We start from the raw sequence: 20091 nt of genomic DNA, 5'->3' as shown, positions 1-20091 counted from the left end.
TCCTGGTCCCGTCAGTGTTCCCGTGGTCAGAGCCAGAACCAGAGACGGTAGGCTAGGGACATCCTGGTCCCGTCACTGTTCCCGTGGTCAGAGCCAGAACCAGAGACGGTAGGCTAGGGACATCCTGGTCCCGTCACTGTTCCCGTGGTCAGAGCCAGAACCAGAGACGGTAGGGACAACATCAGTGTCCCAACAGGTGATGGTACGTCAGCGCGGACAGCAGTGTGTCCGAGTTGCTGACAGATAGAAACATGTTGGGAATTAATGTTTAGGCTTGCTACACGTAAATACCATTGCATTTTATCAGTGGTGGAATGTTACTATGCCGTACTTCAATACAACTGTATGGTACTTTTAATTGAGTATTTTCATTTTCTCCTACCTGCGTTTTGTACATTTTACTTCTCTATTTTTATAGCTTTAGTTAATTTGCATATTCATATTAATTATACCAAATATTATGAATAATCTATGATGTATTAAAGTGGATAAAGATGAGACTTTGTTGATCCCGTGGTGAAATTCACACGCTACCTGCAAGTCAAACTGTGTTATTTTGGTGAAAGTAACTCAAAAGTAACGCAAAAGTAGTGTAACGCATTACAATTCAGAGACAGTAATATTGTAATATAACTAATTACTCTCAAATAACAGTAACTAGTTAACTATAATGTATTACATTTTGGAAGTAACTTGCCCATCACTGCCTATATCACTATTTACTGAGGCTGAGTGGGCATTTCCATTTGAAAAAACCTGGAAAAGATGCAGACGGACTCTGCCTTTAAAGGTACACTGTGTAGTGTTTTAAGTATTTTATTATCTAAAATCAATGTCTTCATTCATAACTATGTCCTCATTGGTGTGAAATGACCTCTGCCAATGATCTGACTTATCATGAATGACTTATCATTTCTTATCTGTGTTTACATTGGACGGGCAAGACCAAGGAGGCGTCCATGTCGTTCCACCATTTTGAAAAACTATAATGGCTGAGAGGGACACAGAGCACCAGCCGACCTGTCTAGCTAATCCACAACGCGTGTTCGTTCAGAGCCAGCGTCACGTGACTGAAACCAGCTGAAACGGAGAAGGAGATCAGTGAGAGGCGCTGCCCTTTAGTTCATAATGGAGGATCAGACTCATGCCGAGCCACAGGAGAAGGAATCCTCGTCGCCAAAAACGTGAAAAATGGAAGACATGTTGTCAGAGTTTCTTGGTACGTAACGGCTACCGTAGCTGCAAGCTAGAGAGCACTATTAGTTTGAATGCTAAATACAGTTTCACTGCTAGACGGGAGAAATTCCTACACAGTGGACCTTTAAGGAGTTAAGGAGATCTATAATGCATGTATACTTGCATGTAAACATGAGAAGATTTTAAGCATATTGCCCAGAGTTTGTTATCTTTTCACGTTACTGATTTAAGGGAAAAAAAAGATAAGTATGCTATTCTTACTCTGGGGTTAATCCTGGCTCTTGGCTCTGCATTCTGGGATGTGAACTCCCAGAGCGTGGTGTGTAGAGGAGGGGTTTGACTTCATATGGACAGACTCTACTGGAGCTCAACTTTCACCTGGTTTCTCCGAGTTCAGTGTGGAAAACTCAACATGACGACAAAGATCAGAAACAGAGCACGGGACAGTAACTCACTGAACTGTGTTTGCGGCTCTGCAACTCCCGGAATCTGTGAAATATCTGGGCAACCCTCAATAACAATATCTAGTCCCTCAGGACTACATTTTACAGCTTCCACTGAAAGCAGCCGGCTGCTTTTTTCCACACATTTCACATGCTGTATCTTATCACACCACCCACTCAGATTTCACAACCACCTCCTGAGAATTAAACTCTACTCCCCCCTCTGTGACCTTTGCCCCGCTTTGAACATAAGGAGTTAAGTAATAAAGGTGTGTGGTGTAACAACTTCACAACACTTCTTTGGGGTTTTGAAAGCTTGTAAGAAGACTTAAACTAACAGAATACTAACATAACATAACATAACAATAATAGTCTTAGTCTCCTTTTCCGTTCCAGCTACTGTTTTCCACTTAAGGTCAGAAAAACAATTGCTCTTCACCTTATATTGCCAATAACGGATTATGCTGATTCTGTGTATTGCATTGCTTATTTTACCTCTCTTACTCCTCTTACTAGAGTTTATAATAGATTGTGTAGATGTATTCTTAACTGCTCATTCACAACTCATCACTGTACAATGTATGTACAATGTACAATGTACATGTATAACTTCTTGACTTGCCCACACAATATATATATATATATATATATATATATATACAGAGATGGGAAGTAACGAAGTACAAATACTTCGTTACTGTACTCAAGTAGATTTTTCAGACATTTTTACTTTACTTTACTATTTCTATTTGTGCCGACTTTTTACTTTTACTCCTTACATTTTAACATGAATATCGGTACTTTCTACTCCTTACATTTTACAAAATTGGCTCGTTACTTTAGTTTCAAATAATTTCAGTGGAGTTACGTTATTATTTTTCGCGTCATCAATACCAAATTCTATCTAATTGGACGGGAATATACGTTGCACTTGACGCACCGCTACAAGACGACTCGACAGATTGGGCAGCATTCATTTGCAGCACATCATTGTGGTTTGATGGCGGTAACGTTAGCATAGTAGTATGGCGGTAACGTTAGCATAGTAGTATGGCGGTAACGTTAGCATAGTAGTATGGCGGTAACGTTAGCATAGTAGTATGGCGGTAACGTTAGCATAGTAGTATGGCGGTAACGTTAGCATAGTAGTATGGCGGGCGGTAACGTTAGCATAGTAGTATGGCGGTAACGTTAGCATAGTAGTATGGCGGTAACGTTAGCATAGTTAGCATAGTAGTATGGACGGCGACATGATTGTAAATGAAGAAAACGGAGATCCCAGAGATTCGGCAGACAAGCAGCAGGATATTCCCGATCATCCTTGGTCTTATCTGAGACACATGTTGGAGATAATAGGCGTCAAGAATGACTCCTGGCCAATATGCTGCAAACTGTGCCAACCCAAACACCACGAAAGGCTACTTTTACTTTTATACTTTAAGTAAATTTCCAAGCCTGTACTTTGTTACTTTCACTTAAGTAAAGAAGTTAAATCAGTACTTCTACTTTTACCAGAGTATTTTTTTTAACACAAGTATCTGTACTTCTACTTGAGTACAGGATGTGAGTACTTTTGCCATCTCTGTATATATATATATATATATATATATATAAGAAGACAGATTAATTGGTTGTACTTTGTCTTTAAGTGTGTTCATTTCTAACAGTTTTTGGTTCCTTTTTCCTCCACTCATCATTTGAGACATACTGTACAGCTTTTCTTTTCAGTACCTAATGTTTCTAAGTCCATATCAAAAAAAGCTTTTTATATTTAAAGCACCTTCTGACTGGAATAACTTACCAGTAAATATTTGCTCCATTTCATCTTTCAGACTATTTAAACATGCCTTGGCAACTGACTTTCATACAAACTGTACACGTAGACTTTAAAGCGCCCATATTCTGCTCATTTTCAGGTTCATAATTGTAATTTGAGGTTGTATCAGAATAGGTTTACATGGTTTAATTTTCAAAAAAAACATATTTTTGTTGTGCTGCACATTGCAGATGCTAGCGCTAGCATGCTAACGGTTAGCCCCCCAGGCCCCTCGTCTCGGCTAGTGACGTAGAAAGCCGTGCAGATGTTGACCAGCTGACCCAGAGACTGAAGACAGGACACATTCAGAAACCGGATCTCACTCAGAACAGCATGGAGGGTTGTTTTTCCAAGTCTGTATGTGTGTGGAAGCACCAGAGACACATTTTTTCATAATATGGGCACTTTCACACTCTGTTATCTCATTCCTCACTCTTCTGTCTTTATTGAACCACTTAATCTACTGACAATCTACAGCAGGGGTCACCAACCTTTTTGAAACTGAGAGCTACTTCATGGGTGCTGAGTCATACGAAGGGCTACCAGTTTGATACTTCTACTCTTCTGAAATAACACATTTGCTCAGTTTGCCTTTAGTTATATATGATTATTAATGATTAATGATAGTCATCTATGTGAAGACACTGATCACGTTAATGATTTCTCACAATAATGATCAACAATGACTTAACAAGGTGGGAAACAGATAATATCAATATTCAATTTTCATTTTTAGAACAGGCCTGAGGGCTACTCATGTGCAATGTTTTTGGTTGTATGTTGTTCAGGAACCCCTCGAAAGCGAGATGGTACATCTCAAGGGTCCGACAGCTGTTTTTCTCTTCCCGATACCGATTCTGATACCTGACTTTGCGTATCCATACCAGTGTGTCATATATTTGATTATGTTTTTTAACAGCTGTGTACTACTAACCGTGTATGATGATATGATGTCTAAGAGCTGTATACTACTATCCCTGTATATGTGTAACAGCTGTATACTACTATCCCTGTATATGTGTAACAGCTGTATACTACTATCCCTGTATATGTCTAACAGCTGTATACTACTATCCCTGTATGATATGTCTAACAGCTGTATACTACTATCCCTGTATGATATGTCTAACAGCTGTATACTACTATCCCTGTATGATATGTCTAACAGCTGTATACTACTATCCCTGTATGTGTCTAACAGCTGTATACTACTATCCCTGTATATGTCTAACAGCTGTATACTACTATCCCTGTATATGTCTAACAGCTGTATACTACTATCTCTGTATGATATGTCTAAGAGCTGTATACTACTATCCCTGTATGATATGTCTAACAGCTGTATACTACTATCCCTGTATGATATGTCTAACAGCTGTATACTACTATCCCTGTATGTGTCTAACAGCTGTATACTACTATCCCTGTATGTGTCTAACAGCTGTATACTACTATCCCTGTATGATATGTCTAACAGCTGTATACTACTATCCCTGTATGTGTCTAACAGCTGTATACTACTATCCCTGTATGATATGTCTAACAGCTGTATACTACTATCCCTGTATGATATGTCTAACAGCTGTATACTACTATCCCTGTATGATATGTCTAACAGCTGTATACTACTATCCCTGTATGATATGTCTAACAGCTGTATACTACTATCCCTGTATGTGTCTAACAGCTGTATACTACTATCCCTGTATGATATGTCTAACAGCTGTATACTACTATCCCTGTATATGTCTAACAGCTGTATACTACTATCCCTGTATAATATGTCTAACAGCTGTATACTACTATCTCTGTATATGTGTAACAGCTGTATACTACTATCCCTGTATGATATGTCTAACAGCTGTATACTACTATCCCTGTATGTGTGTAACAGCTGTATACTACTATCCCTGTATATGTGTCTAACAGCTGTATACTACTATCCCTGTATATGTGTAACAGCTGTATACTACTATCCCTGTATGTGTGTAACAGCTGTATACTACTATCTCTGTATGGTGATATGATGTCACTGTGTCCAAGTTTGGACACCACTCGCCGCTATTGGCCATATTCTGACACTTCCGACCGGACGCATTTTCCGCGGTACTTTGTTAGCAGAATTGATCTATACCCATCTAACAATCTACGTATGAATTTTCCTATATGTACATGCACATTTAGATGTCTAATTAGTATATGAAAGTGACTTTTGATGAGGAAAAGAAGTAAGAACGCTCGGGCGCCGATCTTTCCCTCTAAAAAGTTTCTATTTTGACTGTACTGGAAATTAAGGAGCTTCTGTTGCATAGTTCAGAGTTGTTGAAGCATGTCATTTTATTGTGAAGGACAGACGTACAATCCGGTAGTTTTGACATCATTATGGACACAGTGACGCTAATGTTTAACAGCTGTAAACTACGATCTACTACTAAAGTACGTAGTACTGGATCAGTGCATAAACTCCAGTACTACTGGAACATTTTAGGAGTTTTCGGAGGCTTTTCAGATACTGGCATCGGTATCGGACCATCTGTGATGCTGTATGATCCATCTTACATTCATGTGGTTTCCAACTTCAATGTGAAAATGTGAAACAAAAAGATCTTGACATCATGTTTGACATTTAAAGGGCTTTTATTTTTAACAGTCTGCAATGCTTCTGATGTACGTACTTCCTCCCGTTGCAGAAGAACACAAATATAAACTGGAAACAAATTATACAACAAAACCCAAAATGCTTTAGGGAAGTACTTCTTGATTAAATAAACTTAATAATAATATTAGTGATCATCATGATCAGCTGCGTTATTATGCAACACACGTAACTTCTAGGCAAGCCCCGCCCTTCAAAAGCATTCACACGCTATTATTGGCCAGGCGTCCAGAGGCAAGGTAACGTAACCTGGTGTGGTGTGTGTGTGTGTGTGTGTGTGTGTGTGTGTGTGTGTGTGTGTGTGTGTGCGCGCTTGTGTCTGTTTGTGTGTCTCTGTGTGTGAGTTGGTGCGTGTGTGTGTGCGTCTGTGTGTGTGTGCTTGTGTGTGTTGGGGTCTGTGTGTTTGTGTTTGCATGTGTGTGTGTGTCTGTGTGTGAGTAGGTGCTTGTGTGTGCATCTGTGTGTGCTTGTGTGTAGGTGTTGGTGCTTGTGTGTGTCTGTGTGCGTGTGCTTGTGTGTATGTGTGTCTGTGTTTGTGCGTGTGCTTGTGTGTTTGTGTGTGTATCTGTGTGTGTGTGTACGCTTGTGTCTGTTGGGTGTCTCTGTGTGAGTTGGGTGCGCGTCTGTGTGCGCGTCTGTGTGGGTTGGCGCTTGTCTGTGTGTGTGCGTCTGTGTGTGTGCTTGTGTGTGTTGGGGTCTGTGTGTTTGTGTTTGCGTGTGTAGTAGGTGCTTGTGTGTGCATCTGTGTGTGCTTGTGTGTAGGTGTTGGTGCTTGTGTGTGTCTGTGTGCGTGTGTTTGTGCTTGTGTGTATGTGTGTCTGTGTTTGTGCGTGTGCTTGTGTGTTTGTGTGTGTATCTGTGTGTGAGTTGGTGCGTGTGTGTGTGTGTGTGTGTGTGTGTGTGTGCGCGCTTGTGTGTATGTTTGTGCGCCCCTGACCAATCGGCCATCCTAAACCCTTAACCACTCGAGGTCAATGCCTAACCCCAACCAATCGGGCTGCTTGGTAGGGCGGGACACCCAAGAAGATACGTGGGATCCATAATAACGCTGATCAGCTGGGAGTTGCAACACACACACGCAGTCAGATGCTGAATATCAACGTTTTTTTTCCCTGATTCTGAACAAAACTTCCAAGAAAAAAACAACTCTTTTTAAATTAAAATGTGCAGCTCAAACAGAAAATAAATAAACACAAAACAGACACAGTCTCACTTATTACTAAGGCTGTCGACTCATCATTTTCTCAACTAAAATCCATTAGTTACTGTAATTAGGGCTGGGTTAAAGTAATGGATTCTCCAATTAAAACCGATCTTTAGTCCAGAAATCTGGATCTTTTAACATCTGCCTTCTCACCCTGGGTGTAGGAAGTAAAAACTCCTTTAAACAAACTTTTTGGGGCTTACTTTACTTAATGTAAACATGAACCGTGTGCCATATAAAATATATCTGAGGTTAGCTTCTTTCTTGTACAACCTACAGCAGAAGTTCTCCGAGGAATCTCTTACATCCGAGCTGAAACGTAGCCTGGAAATCCAGACCCAAATCTGAAAGATTAAGAGTCTGGCACTGAGTAATGAAAATGGCCCAACTCGAGGGGCGGCACCAAGCATGCATTTGAGAATCTCACTGCACGCGATTGGATAACACTACGACCAATCACAACAATGCACAGGGTGACGTATCCAGAGCCCCATACGCTTAGCTACCAGAGGAGCTAACTGGTAGATTAAACTCTTAGCTACCAGAGGAGCTAACTGGTAGATTAGACTCTTAGCTACCAGAGGAGCTAACTGGTGATTAGACTCTTAGCTACCAGAGGAGCTAACTGGTAGGTTAGACGCTTAGCTAGCAGAGGAGCTAACTGGTAGGTTAGACGCTTAGCTAGCAGAGGAGCTAACTGGTAGATTGAACTCTTAGCTAGCAGAGGAGCTAACTGGTAGATTGAACTCTTAGCTAGCAGAGGAGCTAACTGGTAGATTAGACTCTTAGCTACCAGAGGAGCTAACTGGTAGATTGAACTCTTAGCTACCAGAGGAGCTAACTGGTAGATTAGACGCTTAGCTAGCAGAGGAGCTAACTGGTAGATTAAACTCTTAGCTAGCAGAGGAGCTAACTGGTAGATTGAACTCTTAGCTAGCAGAGGAGCTAACTGGTAGATTGAACTCTTAGCTAGCAAAGGAGCTAACTGGTAGATTGAACTCTTAGCTAGCAAAGGAGCTAACTGGTAGATTGAACTCTTAGCTAGCAAAGGAGCTAACTGGTAGATTGAACTCTTAGCTACCAGAGGAGCTAACTGGTAGATTGAACTCTTAGCTACCAGAGGAGCTAACTGGTAGGTTAGACGCTTAGCTAGCAGAGGAGCTAACTGGTAGATTGAACTCTTAGCTACCAAAGGAGCTAACTGGTAGATTAGACTCTTAGCTAGCAGAGGAGCTAACTGGTAGATTGAACTCTTAGCTACCAGAGGAGCTAACTGGTAGATTAAAGTGTCGTCATCTGTCTAGCCCGCCTATATCAGATACAGCGATGTGATTGGTGCAGCTCGGCTACAAGGGCATAGTTAATGAGCGTCATTACTGAATGCCAGAGTGACTCGCTGAGCTAATTACAATTGTGCTCTTGCAAGAACTCTTGATTTCCAGGGTAGCAATCTCAAGGCCTGGGGGCCAAATCCTGCACTTGATCAGGCCCACATATCAATTTAGGTAAACTGAACTGGTGTTGTAGCTGGAACTTCTCTAACCTGAGTGAATTGGAAATGTAATCAGACGTTGTGAAACAGAATCAAATAGTTTCTTAAAAAGCCCTGGCGATGCCCAGCCCTTAATACTAATCAACACATCTGTAATAACGATGCAAAAGGCACCACTTTAATGCTTGTTCTGTACCACAGATGTGCTGATAAGTCCTTCAGCACGAAGGAGGATACAAATGAGTGAAACCAAAAAAAAAAAAAAAGACCGCTGAGATCAGTTGACGCCGGCAATAATCGACAATGCAACACAAAATGATGCAAAAGCGCCACTTTAAAGCACAGATGTGCTTATAAAAAACACACAAAAAAAAAAGATAAAAAATAACAAGATAACGACTAAAGAAATCTTAGTCGGCTTAAACTAGGGAGGCACCGAATCCAGGATTCGGGTTCGGATTCGGCTGAATATTGGGCTTTTTGACGGGGTTGGGTTTCTGCTGAACCCTACGCTGTCACTCCGCGCTACGCTGGTCGCCGTAATGACGGCGCCGTTGATTACAGGAAGGTGTTTACGTAGGTGGAGCTTCAATGCAGCAGGCTGAGAGGAAGTGGAAATGGAACTGGTGAGCAGAAAAAGGGTTGTTTGGCAGGACTTTCAGTCAAAAGAAGGCCATTCAAGTCCAGCTACATGTTCAATCTGCAATGCTGATTAGTCTGGTGGTGGCGAGGACCCTAAACAATACACAACATCACCGCTGTTACAACATCTGGTATGAAACATCTGGAAGAATACGAGCTGAGCATGAAGGAATCTACAGACAGCAGCCAGAATGCAGCAACTTCAGGTACGGCAAAGGAAGGACAGTCACTGTTTACTTCATTAATGTGTTGACTGTGTTCATGGACTGAGGACGGGACGAGGACTCAGCAGAACCTCAACCAGGGGGTTCAGGACTCAGCAGAACCCCAAAAATCTGGATTCGGTGCATCCCTAACTGAAACAAAACGACTGATTAGTCGACCAGTCGACTCAGGGGGCGGTCAGTGACTTATGGTTCTTGTAGTTCGTCTTACATGAGTAAGTACTTTGGAGAAATGATTAATACGTGTTGTTGAGTTGACGCCCGGATGTTGTGAAGTCAGTCCCCGACATGAAAACGTGACACAACGTAAAATAAGCTGCCAGTGTTAATGCAACTTCCTCAGTTGCTTCAGTCTGTGTTTGAGCTCTCTGCTCGTCTTCCTCAGCGCGTCCTTCGTAGTCAGCAGCCTCCTCTCGTCCTCTCGGATCTCAAAGATGAACTCGGTCGCCGTTTTCAGGATCGCCACTTTGGCCGCTTTGTCGTTCCCGGCCACCGCCGGGACTTCGTCCCTCAGAGCCACGAAGCTCATCTTCAGCTCGTTGCGGCGCTGCCTCTCCAGCACGTTGTGAGTCCTGCGTTTAGCGCCGTTGTCCTCGCCGTCCGAGCGAGGACTGCAGCACCTCCGGCCGCCGCTGTGCCTCAGCGACGGGGGGCAGCTGCTGCTCTCTGACTTTATCCGTTTCCCGGGAGATGGTTGGAGAGCTGCTGAGGGCTGCTGGGCGGCGTAGTTGTGCTGGTGGATGTTGACGTGAGAGCGTTTCAGGACCAGCGGCGAGGTGTCCGGTCCGCTGCCGGTGTCTGACCGCCGCGAGGCCTTCCGCCTGTCAACCGTCACCACGTCGATCTCGTCTTCCTCCTCCTCCTCCTCACTCTCTTTTTCTTCTGCTTCGTCGTCTTCTGGGGAGGAATAAGGAAAACATTCTGGGGTGAGTATCACTGGACGAAACAGCTCACACGAAAAAGTAAGTATTTCCCATTAGGATTAAATGTGTGCGTCTGTGTGTGTGTGTGTGTGTGTGTGTGTGTGTGTGTGTGTGGAACTGTAACATATCGGAACAACCCCCCCATAAAACTGCTGCCACAGGTCAGACTATAGAGTCATTTTTATGTGTGATGTGAGCTTGTTAAATATGAATGTTTCTAGTTTCTTCTCTCCTCTGAGACAAGAAACTGAATATCTTTGAGTTGTGGACAAAACAAGACGTGAGGACGTTTATCTTGGACTTTGGGATCCACATTTTAGAGACCCAACAACTCATCCAGAAAATATTACACATTAATCCACAATGAAAATAAATCAGTATCTGCAGCTCTAACTGTGTGTGAAAATGGTGTAGCGGAGTAGTGAGACTGGTCGTTTCCGTAACAACAACCAAAAATGCTGTCGGGGCACAGCGAGTTATATGATATGATGCTATTGGATACCGTAACAGTAGCAATTGTTATAGCAACAAAAGACACTCTCGGTTGTTATTTTTATTTTTTTTACTACAAAAGCGCCTTAACCAACGTTTTCTTGTCCAAAGAGACACGCAGGGCTGTATGTTTTAACGCTCTAAGCGCACGGCGTGAAGCGCCTGGTGCAGGTGTGTTTAGGGCGTGTCTAATCCACTTTTACTAGTTTGACGGCAGAAAAAAGGGTCCGTGCGCCGGGCGCATGGTTCAAAAGGGTTGTACTTAGTGTCTTCATTAATCAGAGGTGTGTTTTGGGTGTAACATGCAATCAACCAATCAGAGATCATCTCCCATTCCCTTTAAAAGCCAGGCGCGTTTGGACCTTGGAGCATTGCTGTTATGATGGAGGATCTGCACCGTAATATTTGTATTTGTAATCTTCTGCATGTGTGTGTGCTGCTGTGTGTCCCTGTGTGTGTAACAAGCATAGTGTGCACGTGCACGAGCCTAGGAGCATTTTACTAATGCTCTGTTAAAATAACAATGAAATGCTGCGTTATTGACTTTAGACCAGGTTTTTGTTGGTCAATGGTGCCATCACTTCCCACTGCCTCAAGATAGCAATACGCCCAGAATGCACCTGAACACACCTCCCTGTAAGACCAGCGCGCCCAGAATGCACCTGAACACACCTCCCTGTAAGACCAGCGCGCCCAGAATGCACCTGAACACACCTCCCTGTAAGACCAGCACGCCCAGAATGCACCTGAACACACCTCCCTGTAAGACCAGCACGCCCAGAATGCACCTGAACACACCTCCCTGTAAGACCAGCACACCCAGAATGCACCTGAACACACCTCCCTGTAAGACCAGCACGCCCAGAATGCACCTGAACACACCTCCCTGTAAGACCAGCACGCCCATGGGCCACAGATGGGCGCAGGTGCATTAGCTATTTAAACGACGTGGACGCTGGACGGGAAACTGACAACTGCGTCGGTCTTAAACTAGCAAAGACACTTGGGTCGGGCTTTGCGCTGCGCCGGGTGGAAGGTAGGAGCCCTAAGTGTGATCATGGCCTGATGCTTTAAGTGTTTAAGTGAGTAACTCTTTCAAAGTAAAAGCCTGCTGCCCACCTGATTCGCTGTCGCTGCTGGTGAGAGGTGGCGAGTCCAGACACAGTTCTGATTCTACCTCCGTCGCTGCTCCACGCCAGCTCTTCTCTCTCAGGCTGGTGAACGGGAACACCACGGAGGGGTCGATGCAGTCCGTCGGCGCCGTGTGCAGGTCCTGCAGGTACCCCGGGTTCACCCGAGAGCTGCTCACCTAGGGGTAGGGAGACAAAATTAAGTCAAAAAAAAATCGACATTTAACATATGACTTTTGGAGCCCTTTCTGAAACACCTTTAGACTGTCTTGGATGGATGCACAACCTTGATCGACCTGCAAATAAATCTACGCAGTCATTGGATCGTTGAGTCACCCACCTGCTCAGGGGTGTAACGTTGGGTTCAACATTTGGGGGGGGGGGTTGAGCTCTCCACTTCTGAACAATTTATGGTGCAAATGTCTTTATGTAAAATGAAGTTATCATTAGATATTTGCATAGTTGCACTGGCCAATTAGCCTGACAAGCCAGACCCACATCCAGATGTTGGGTCTGGGAACTCCCCATTGGCTGGGCTCAATCTGAGGGGCGGGATAACGGTCGTCTTTCACATTCCCTCTGCACGCAATAGGACAGCTCTACAACCAATCAGAGCAATGCTAGTTGATAGATTACACTTTAAACTCTGAACACATCTTCCTTTTTTAAGCAGCAACCATCTTCTTTGTTTTCAAGTAGCAGGGAATTCACGCCGAACCGTCGCAACTCTGCCGTCATTATGTTAAGCCCCGCCCACTGAGTCTATACACGATGTGATTGGCCTGACTAGGGTTTAGTTTTTCCAGCTCGCAAGCCAACGGAGAGTTGGAGTTGGAGAGTTGACACATGCTGCCGCTAGGGTGGTCTAGATTTCTAGGCTACTGGCCAGTTTGATTATAGTGGGGTTGTAACCCCCCCTCCCTTACCCCCTCTGTAAATCACGCCAATGCTCACCTGCTGATCAGCTCCGTCTACGGTGCCGTTAATGTTGTCGGTCACGGAGGAGTTCTGGCGGGCGCGGAGCGACGCCAGCCTCTCGGACACGGCCTTCTCCAGCTTGGTGGCGGCGGCGAAGCTGCTGCTCCACATGCAGTCCTGGATGATGAAGGACTGGAGGAAGGCGGCCGAGGGGCTGCAGCGCTCGCCCAGCAGGTCCGACACCGCCTCAAGGTGTTCGGCGGCCGACAGCGACGCGTCCGAGAGGGACGGTTTCCGGCTGGGCGACAGAGGGGGGGTCGGCAGAAGCTCAAACTTCTTCCAGATGTCCTCGCCGGGGCCCGGGAGGAGCTGGCTGCGGGGAGGCAGGTAGAAGTCCTCCTCCTCGCCATCCACGAAGAAGTAGGGCTGGACCGTGTCGTAGTCGTAATCGTAGTTCCCGCACGACACGGGTAACACGGGCGGCATTATGGCTGCCTGGGAGGAGACAAAACATAAGGTTTATAAAAGGTTTCTAGTGTCAACGTATTGGCCGTGCAGTGGCCGCTTGAGCTTTTTCCATGATCGAACATAGAATGCTACGTCAGAGCGGCCAAAGCGTCAAACAGCTTCTAACTGTTCAGATGCACCAATCAGGGCCAGGGGGGTGTCTGACTGTTGAGATGCACCAATCAGGGCCAGGGGGGTGTCTGACTGTTCAGATGCACCAATCAGGGTCAGGGGGGTGTCTGACTGTTGAGATGCACCAATCAGGGCCAGGGGGGTGTCTGACTGTTCAGATGCACCAATCAGGGCCAGGGGGGTGTCTGACTGTTCAGATGCACCAATCAGGGTCAGGGGGGTTTCTGACTGTTCAGATGCACCAATCAGGGCCAGGGGGGTGTCTGACTGTTCAGATGCACCAATCAGGGTCAGGGGGGTTTCTGACTGTTCAGATGCACCAATCAGGGTCAGGGGGGTGTCTAACTGTTCAATCAATACTTGCCGGATCTTCACAATCCTACCTACGGCACCCTTAAAGTAATCTTTCATACGTAAAAGAGATTAAATAAAAGCTGATTGCAGAGCAACCATGTACACATAAATGATACTTTCTGGCTTCTCTGTGGGAAGTCTTATCTATATTCTATAAAAACAGAGACACAAAGTTTACAAAAACACCAGATACAGAAGGAACTTTTAGATATGTGCATTGATGATATGGAAAAACAGGTTTGTGTGCTTCATAAAAGATAGAAACATGTTATCTCAATCACACAAAGCAGTGAGTAAAAACGGAAATCAAACATATATTCAATCTATTCAAGAATGAGTTAGTTTGATTGTCTTATCACTTTCAAATGTGACTCAAAGAGTCTTTATCATCAGGAAGTTACTTATAAATCTGCTAAGTAAATAACACTCAATTATTTTTACAAAAGCGGGCTATGTTGTATTTAAAAAAAAATAATAGAAGACGTGTTCTGGTTATTATGAAAGTGCAGTTGTAGGATTTGCTGGCAACGTTCGTTAATTCCACACTCACACCAGACTTAACTAAAAAAAAACGGGTATTTTAGTTTTATTTTCTTTGTAATCCAAGTTACCAGAATAAAATATGACCCAAACAGAAAGATTCTTAATCAATAGTAGTCAGACTATAATTCGGCATGCAGGATTCCCCCGAGAAACCTTCATATGTTGCTGCCAATGCCGTCCAATTCTGTGGCACTAGAAAGGCAAATTAGGCTCAATCAATTATTGACAGGTGACGCATTAGTGCTCAATTGATAAACTAACGTTACCAGCCTTCAGTTATCACAGCTTTTAAATGATCTGCTATAACTCTCTATAACTAAAAAAAAAGTCATAGCTATCAGAATAAGGCTTGTGACCATTACAAAGAAGGTGTAAATTCGGCAAAGTTCGAAAAAAGTACAGTCTTCAAACAAAACGTCATTCCAAAAACAGTAAGTTTAAGATTCTCCAGTTTGTAGTTGAATGTTAAAAAAATATAATGTGAATCTAACACATATATTTTTTATCAATAGAGTGCACTCTACAGTTCGGCATGCATAAACCTGCAAAAATAAAACTGTCACCAACAACATTATAGCACAAACTACAACAAAAACACTGCAGCGGACGGTCAGTTACCAAAACATGCAACTCCATTTTAGTACCATGAAATCACCCTTTTACGTTACAGCTATCGTAATGCAGTTTATTGCCATGATATAAACTAACTGCAGGGTTAAATTCGGCATACCTTTAGACTGATTAGAAGAAATAAATTAGACCCATGGAAGAAGAATAACTCACAGTTATGACTCCCAGAGAAAACTTGCAAACTAAGTAAAATCCAAATATTCCGCGGAGTGTCGGTTAAATCCTCACAATGCGTTTCATCCAACGCAACCAGTGTTTGACGAATATATCCTTTCTCTCTCTCTATAACAGTGAACTACAAAACTACAATATTTAAAACTCAGCGTACTGTGTTGTTGTCTCAGCGTGAATCATGACAAACCGCTGCTCTTGAGACATTTAATACTCCGGCGGCTTGTGTCTTCTTTTTTTTTTTCCTCATCCGCCCACATGAGAATTTCGCGCCAAATGTGAGCTACGTAGTAAACTAAAAAGACCCGTGAGCATGTAATTGACAGCATGAAAAATAATTAAACCCTTATTCTGTTAGGAAGAGTTATTTTTTCTGAAAATATTGCGTGTAAAAGCAGCAATAAGATGCGTTATATATGGGAACTCTTTCCTTCGCGGATGTAGAGCGCAGTGATTTAACAGGGTGGTTAGGGTTAACAGTAAATGATGCTGCAGAGGCACGAAGTTCCGAGAACCCAGCTCACACAGTAATTAAGTCATGAAAACAAGTATTAAATAAATTAAAAAAAATAATTAAATACAATGATAAAAGTGAAAAAAGTGATAAAAATCACATAACAAAATAAAACGATTAAAATCACAGAAAAGATAAATTGTAAAAGAAAAAAAAAGAAAAATAACAATAATAAACAATAAAAATGTAAAGAAAAACAGCAAAAAAAATATAGAAAAACATAGAATAAAACGATAATAATATGAAATAATTAAAAGAAGACAAATGTTTAAATTAATTAAAAATATTAATAAATGAAATAAAAAGCATAATACAAAAAATATTAAATGAAAAGAAACTATGAAAAGCATTAAGAAATAATAATAAATAAATAATGATGAAAGAGTAATCACATAAATTAATTATTTATTTCACGAGTTAAACATATACGTTACACTGACTACTACTTACTAAGGATGTATTGGGGGGGTTCAGTGCCCTGCTCAAGGGCAAAAGATGCAATATGACTCCAGCCTCACATAGAGCTATTTGTTCATGGAATATAATATCCCAAGTAACATACGTTGCACGTTTTAAAAGAAGCTTATATCTCACCTTCACTTACATTTTTTATCTTAAGGTTTTATATCTTAAATGTCTGTGTGACCTATAGATGTTAAGTCTAAAGACATCTGTCATGTTGTGTAATATATATTGTGATATTATATGTTTTATAGATGTTTTAAGGGGTTTTTCTAGTTATTTTCCTTGTTATTTTGTTTTATACTTGTTACAGTTTGTTATATTTCTTTCCTTTTCCTGTATGTGTCATGAAATGTTTTAATATTGTCTAATTTGTTGTTGTTTTGGACCCCAGGAAGACTATAGCTGGTCGTCTAGGCAACAACTAATGGGCATCCTTATAATAAACAACAAAACTAGTCTTTGATCATGATCTCTGTGCTCCTCCTGTTGTTACTTTGACACTGCTGTCCTCTGGTGGCTGCAGAGACTCACTGCTTCAAACGACAGGTCTTGTGTTTCTTGTGTTTTTCTTGTCTCTTAGGGACCGTTCGGTATTTACCCAACTTTTGTATTCATGAAAACAGCAACCTTTCAAAGTGGCTTGTTTGGTGCATATTTTTCCATGTAGCTCGTAGTCTCTGCCCTCCTTCGCTACCAGATGGGTCTGACCCATGAGCTTGTTGGGGGGCAGGTGGAGCACTGTCCCCCTGGTGGCTGAAACAGATAATTGCTTTGTTTAAAAAAATGAGTAAAATATTCATAAAATGTCTGGTCATGCCAAACGTAATTATTCCAAATAACACATAACAACTAAACGGTGGTAGGTAATACATCAGATTTCATATACTGCTTTAGTAATAAAAAATATTACCTGGCTGACGATGGGAGCAGCAGGACGCAAAAAACAAAAGTTACTGTTGCACTAGTCTGGACATCTCACCGTGCCAACGTTCCTAAATGCCATGTATATATATATGTATATATATGTGACGTCAGTTTACTAACTGATTGTGGGTTTTGTGTAGATTTGGACTTTTATACGTGTATTCCACTTTGTTTAAACGGCGAAGTGGAGAGGCCTCGGTCACCTGTTTGGAGCTGGCTGGTGAATGTGACGCTCGTATCAGCCTCGCTGGATACACCGGGACTCTGTTTGTGGATCTACTGATCGCTGTGGATTACGTTTTTCCGTGTCATTGGATTACGGCAAAATACGGATTTATTTTCTTGTTTTAAGGTTTCATGGTGTGACTGTGCTTCGTTTCTGTATTTGGAGAGGCATCTCAACAGACTGTAGGTCAAACAATGATTGTTCACTGTTACATTTTAGTTGAATTTAAGTGTCGGAGTATCCCGCCACCGTCTGTCTATTGCGTTCCAAGACAGCCATGTCGCGATTGGGTTAGGGTTAGGTGTGTTTGGATCACAGAAGCCTCCCTACGCGTCCAACGGGTTAGGGTTAGGGTTAGGATTGTTAGGACTGTTTTGGATAATGTTTTGGATAATGTTCAGCTTCGGCAGCTTTACCTATATAGTTAAAATATACAATGACTGAGGAAGACTAGTGACGAGTCTATAGCAACCAGTGTTTAATGGGTTATTACCCAGTGTGCTTTGCTGAATGGTCTCAATGTTTTGTTGTTTTATTCCAGGTGAATACTAGTTAATTAGAGGAGTAACTTAGTATTTGAAGTAATGCAGTAATGCAGGAAGTGTGCATTTAGTTTCCATGCTTATTGTGTTTCCACAACTATGTTAGTGAGAAAATCTACTGAAATGGCCCCCCCATCATAACAGAGGAGTGGGATGTATAAGATGAGAAGGCAGAGGTTAACTTTGTTTGTGACTGTAAAAAAATAAATGGCATTTGCAAGTCTTTGCTAAATGCTAACCAGTTCAAAAGGCATCCATACATTGATTGGGAGGGTCATGCTTCTTTTCACAATCGTTTTGGAGGGTCATTGAACATTATTTACTGGCGAAGCGAGGGTGAAGTCTAATTTGACTAAAGATCCCAAAAACTCCTCCGGTGGCACTTTATATAAATAATGAACAGTCCCTAAATATCTCTCAAAAATACTCTGGAAGGACTGATAAACAGAGAGACATCAATACAAAAACATGAAGTACCAAAATGTTTCCTATACATACACTATACAGAACACATTTTTAACCAAAGACTTTAGTTTAGTGTCTTATTTTAGATTTCCAAAACCAAAAACACAACAGCAACACATTAGATATTGTCTGCTCTAATGTGATCTAACTGATACAATGAATAAAGTGGAAACAAAGCAGCATCATCTGGTAAGGATGCCCCCTGGGGGCCTCCCTAGGGAGGTGTTCCAGGCACATTCAGCTGGGAGGAGGCCTCAGGGAAGACCCAGGACTAGGTGGAGGGACGTCCAGCTGGGAGGAGGCCTCGGGGGAGACCCAGGACTAGGTGGAGGGATTATATCGCCAACCTGGCCTGGGAACGCCTCGGGATCCCCCAGTCGGAGCTGGTTAATGTGGCCCGGGAAAGGGAAGTTTGGGGTCCCCTGCTGGAGCTGCTGCCCCCGCGACCTGACTCCGGATAAGCGGACGAAGATGGATGGATGGACAAAGCAGCACTTCCAAATACACACTCTCCCTGCAGTTAGAAAGATTCAGTTAGGTCACTTTATTATCCAAAATGGGAAACTTGATCTGCAGTCAGGAGTACAAAATAAAAAGTCCAAATAAATGAAAAGACAACAATACAAAAACATAAAGTATAAAAATGTTTCCTGAACATACACTAATGTAAAGCAGAGAACACAATGGAAACACAATTTAACACAATAATGCAGGAGCAATCTCTAAAAAAATCTACATTACTTACAAATTAAGCCAAGTTATCGCACAGGGAGTGAAGTGAAGTGAGTTTTTGCTCTTGAACAGGGTCTCTAAGTCTTTGGCATGAGGGAAGAGTTTCAAACTCAAAGTGAAGCGTTTGTGCAATCTAATGTAGACCAGTGGCAGCAGCGTGGTTTCAAATAAATACAAAGACAATAACAAGTAAAAACACTTTCACTCATCATATTCAACCAACAATGTCATCATAAAGAAAAATCTGGGTCCTAAATCAATTTAAAAACAATGACAGACAGACTGCCTTTCTGCAAGATCCTTTAAAAAGCCTTTAAAAGAATAAAAAGAGACCAACTCCTTCAACTGTAGTTCATTCTGAAGCTGATTCCATGCAGATGGTGCTGCAAAATTAAAAGCCTTTTTACCAAAGTCAGTGCGGGCTTTAGGGACTGACAATAAAAACAGATCCTGTGAACGCAAGTGATATGTCCCTGCAGACCTCGGGAGGATGTAAGCATTTAGATAAGGAGGAAGTAGTCCTAATACTGCTTTATAAATAAAAAGATGCCAGTGCATCCAACGCCTGATTGAGAGGGAGAACCACTTGACCCGAGAGTACAGCAAACAGTGATGAGTATGAGATTTAAAATTTGTGATGAATCTTAAGGCTCCATGAAACACCGTGTCCAAAGCATGAAGACACTGGGAGGTTGAATACATATATAAAATGTCACCATAGTCCAAAACAGACAAGAAAGTTGCATTTA

General features: G+C 42.3%; 1 protein-coding gene across 3 annotated transcripts; it reads right to left on the bottom strand.

Moving 5' to 3' along the window:
* Nucleotides 1-8392: 8392 nt before the first annotated feature.
* Nucleotides 8393-15712, bottom strand: LOC144527201 (transcriptional regulator Myc-1-like). Of its 3 annotated transcripts, none has more exons than XM_078265129.1 (4): nt 15404-15712; nt 13174-13632; nt 12209-12398; nt 8393-10571 (listed from the first exon to the last, which is right to left on the bottom strand). In XM_078265129.1, exons 2-4 carry the CDS (start codon nt 13621-13623, stop codon nt 10000-10002), a joined length of 1212 nt encoding a protein of 403 aa, XP_078121255.1. In that variant the 5' UTR covers nt 13624-13632; nt 15404-15712; the 3' UTR covers nt 8393-9999. The 3 variants fall into 3 exon arrangements, with proteins under 3 accessions (XP_078121255.1, XP_078121253.1, XP_078121256.1); XM_078265127.1 differs by having other exon boundaries at nt 15457-15712; XM_078265130.1 differs by having other exon boundaries at nt 8393-10568; nt 15457-15712.
* Nucleotides 15713-20091: the final 4379 nt, after the last annotated feature.

The sequence above is a fragment of the Sander vitreus genome, chromosome 12 (genome assembly GCF_031162955.1).
Source record: "Sander vitreus isolate 19-12246 chromosome 12, sanVit1, whole genome shotgun sequence".
In the NCBI taxonomy this organism is placed as follows: domain Eukaryota; kingdom Metazoa; phylum Chordata; class Actinopteri; order Perciformes; family Percidae; genus Sander; species Sander vitreus.
The sequence above is the reverse complement of the archived record's forward strand: the minus strand, read 5'-3'. Positions and strand labels throughout refer to the sequence as shown.

Excerpts from the sequence above, each read along its gene's own strand:
- LOC144527201 (XM_078265129.1), bottom strand. The coding sequence starts at position 13,623 with ATGCCGCCCGTGTTACCCGTGTCGTGCGGGAACTACGATTACGACTAC. Across the intron at positions 12,399-13,173 it reads TAGACGGAGCTGATCAGCAG|GTGAGCAGCTCTCGGGTGAA; the intron begins GTGAGCATTGGC and ends CCCTACCCCTAG. Across the intron at positions 10,572-12,208 it reads CAGCAGCGACAGCGAATCAG|AAGACGACGAAGCAGAAGAA; the intron begins GTGGGCAGCAGG and ends ATTCCTCCCCAG.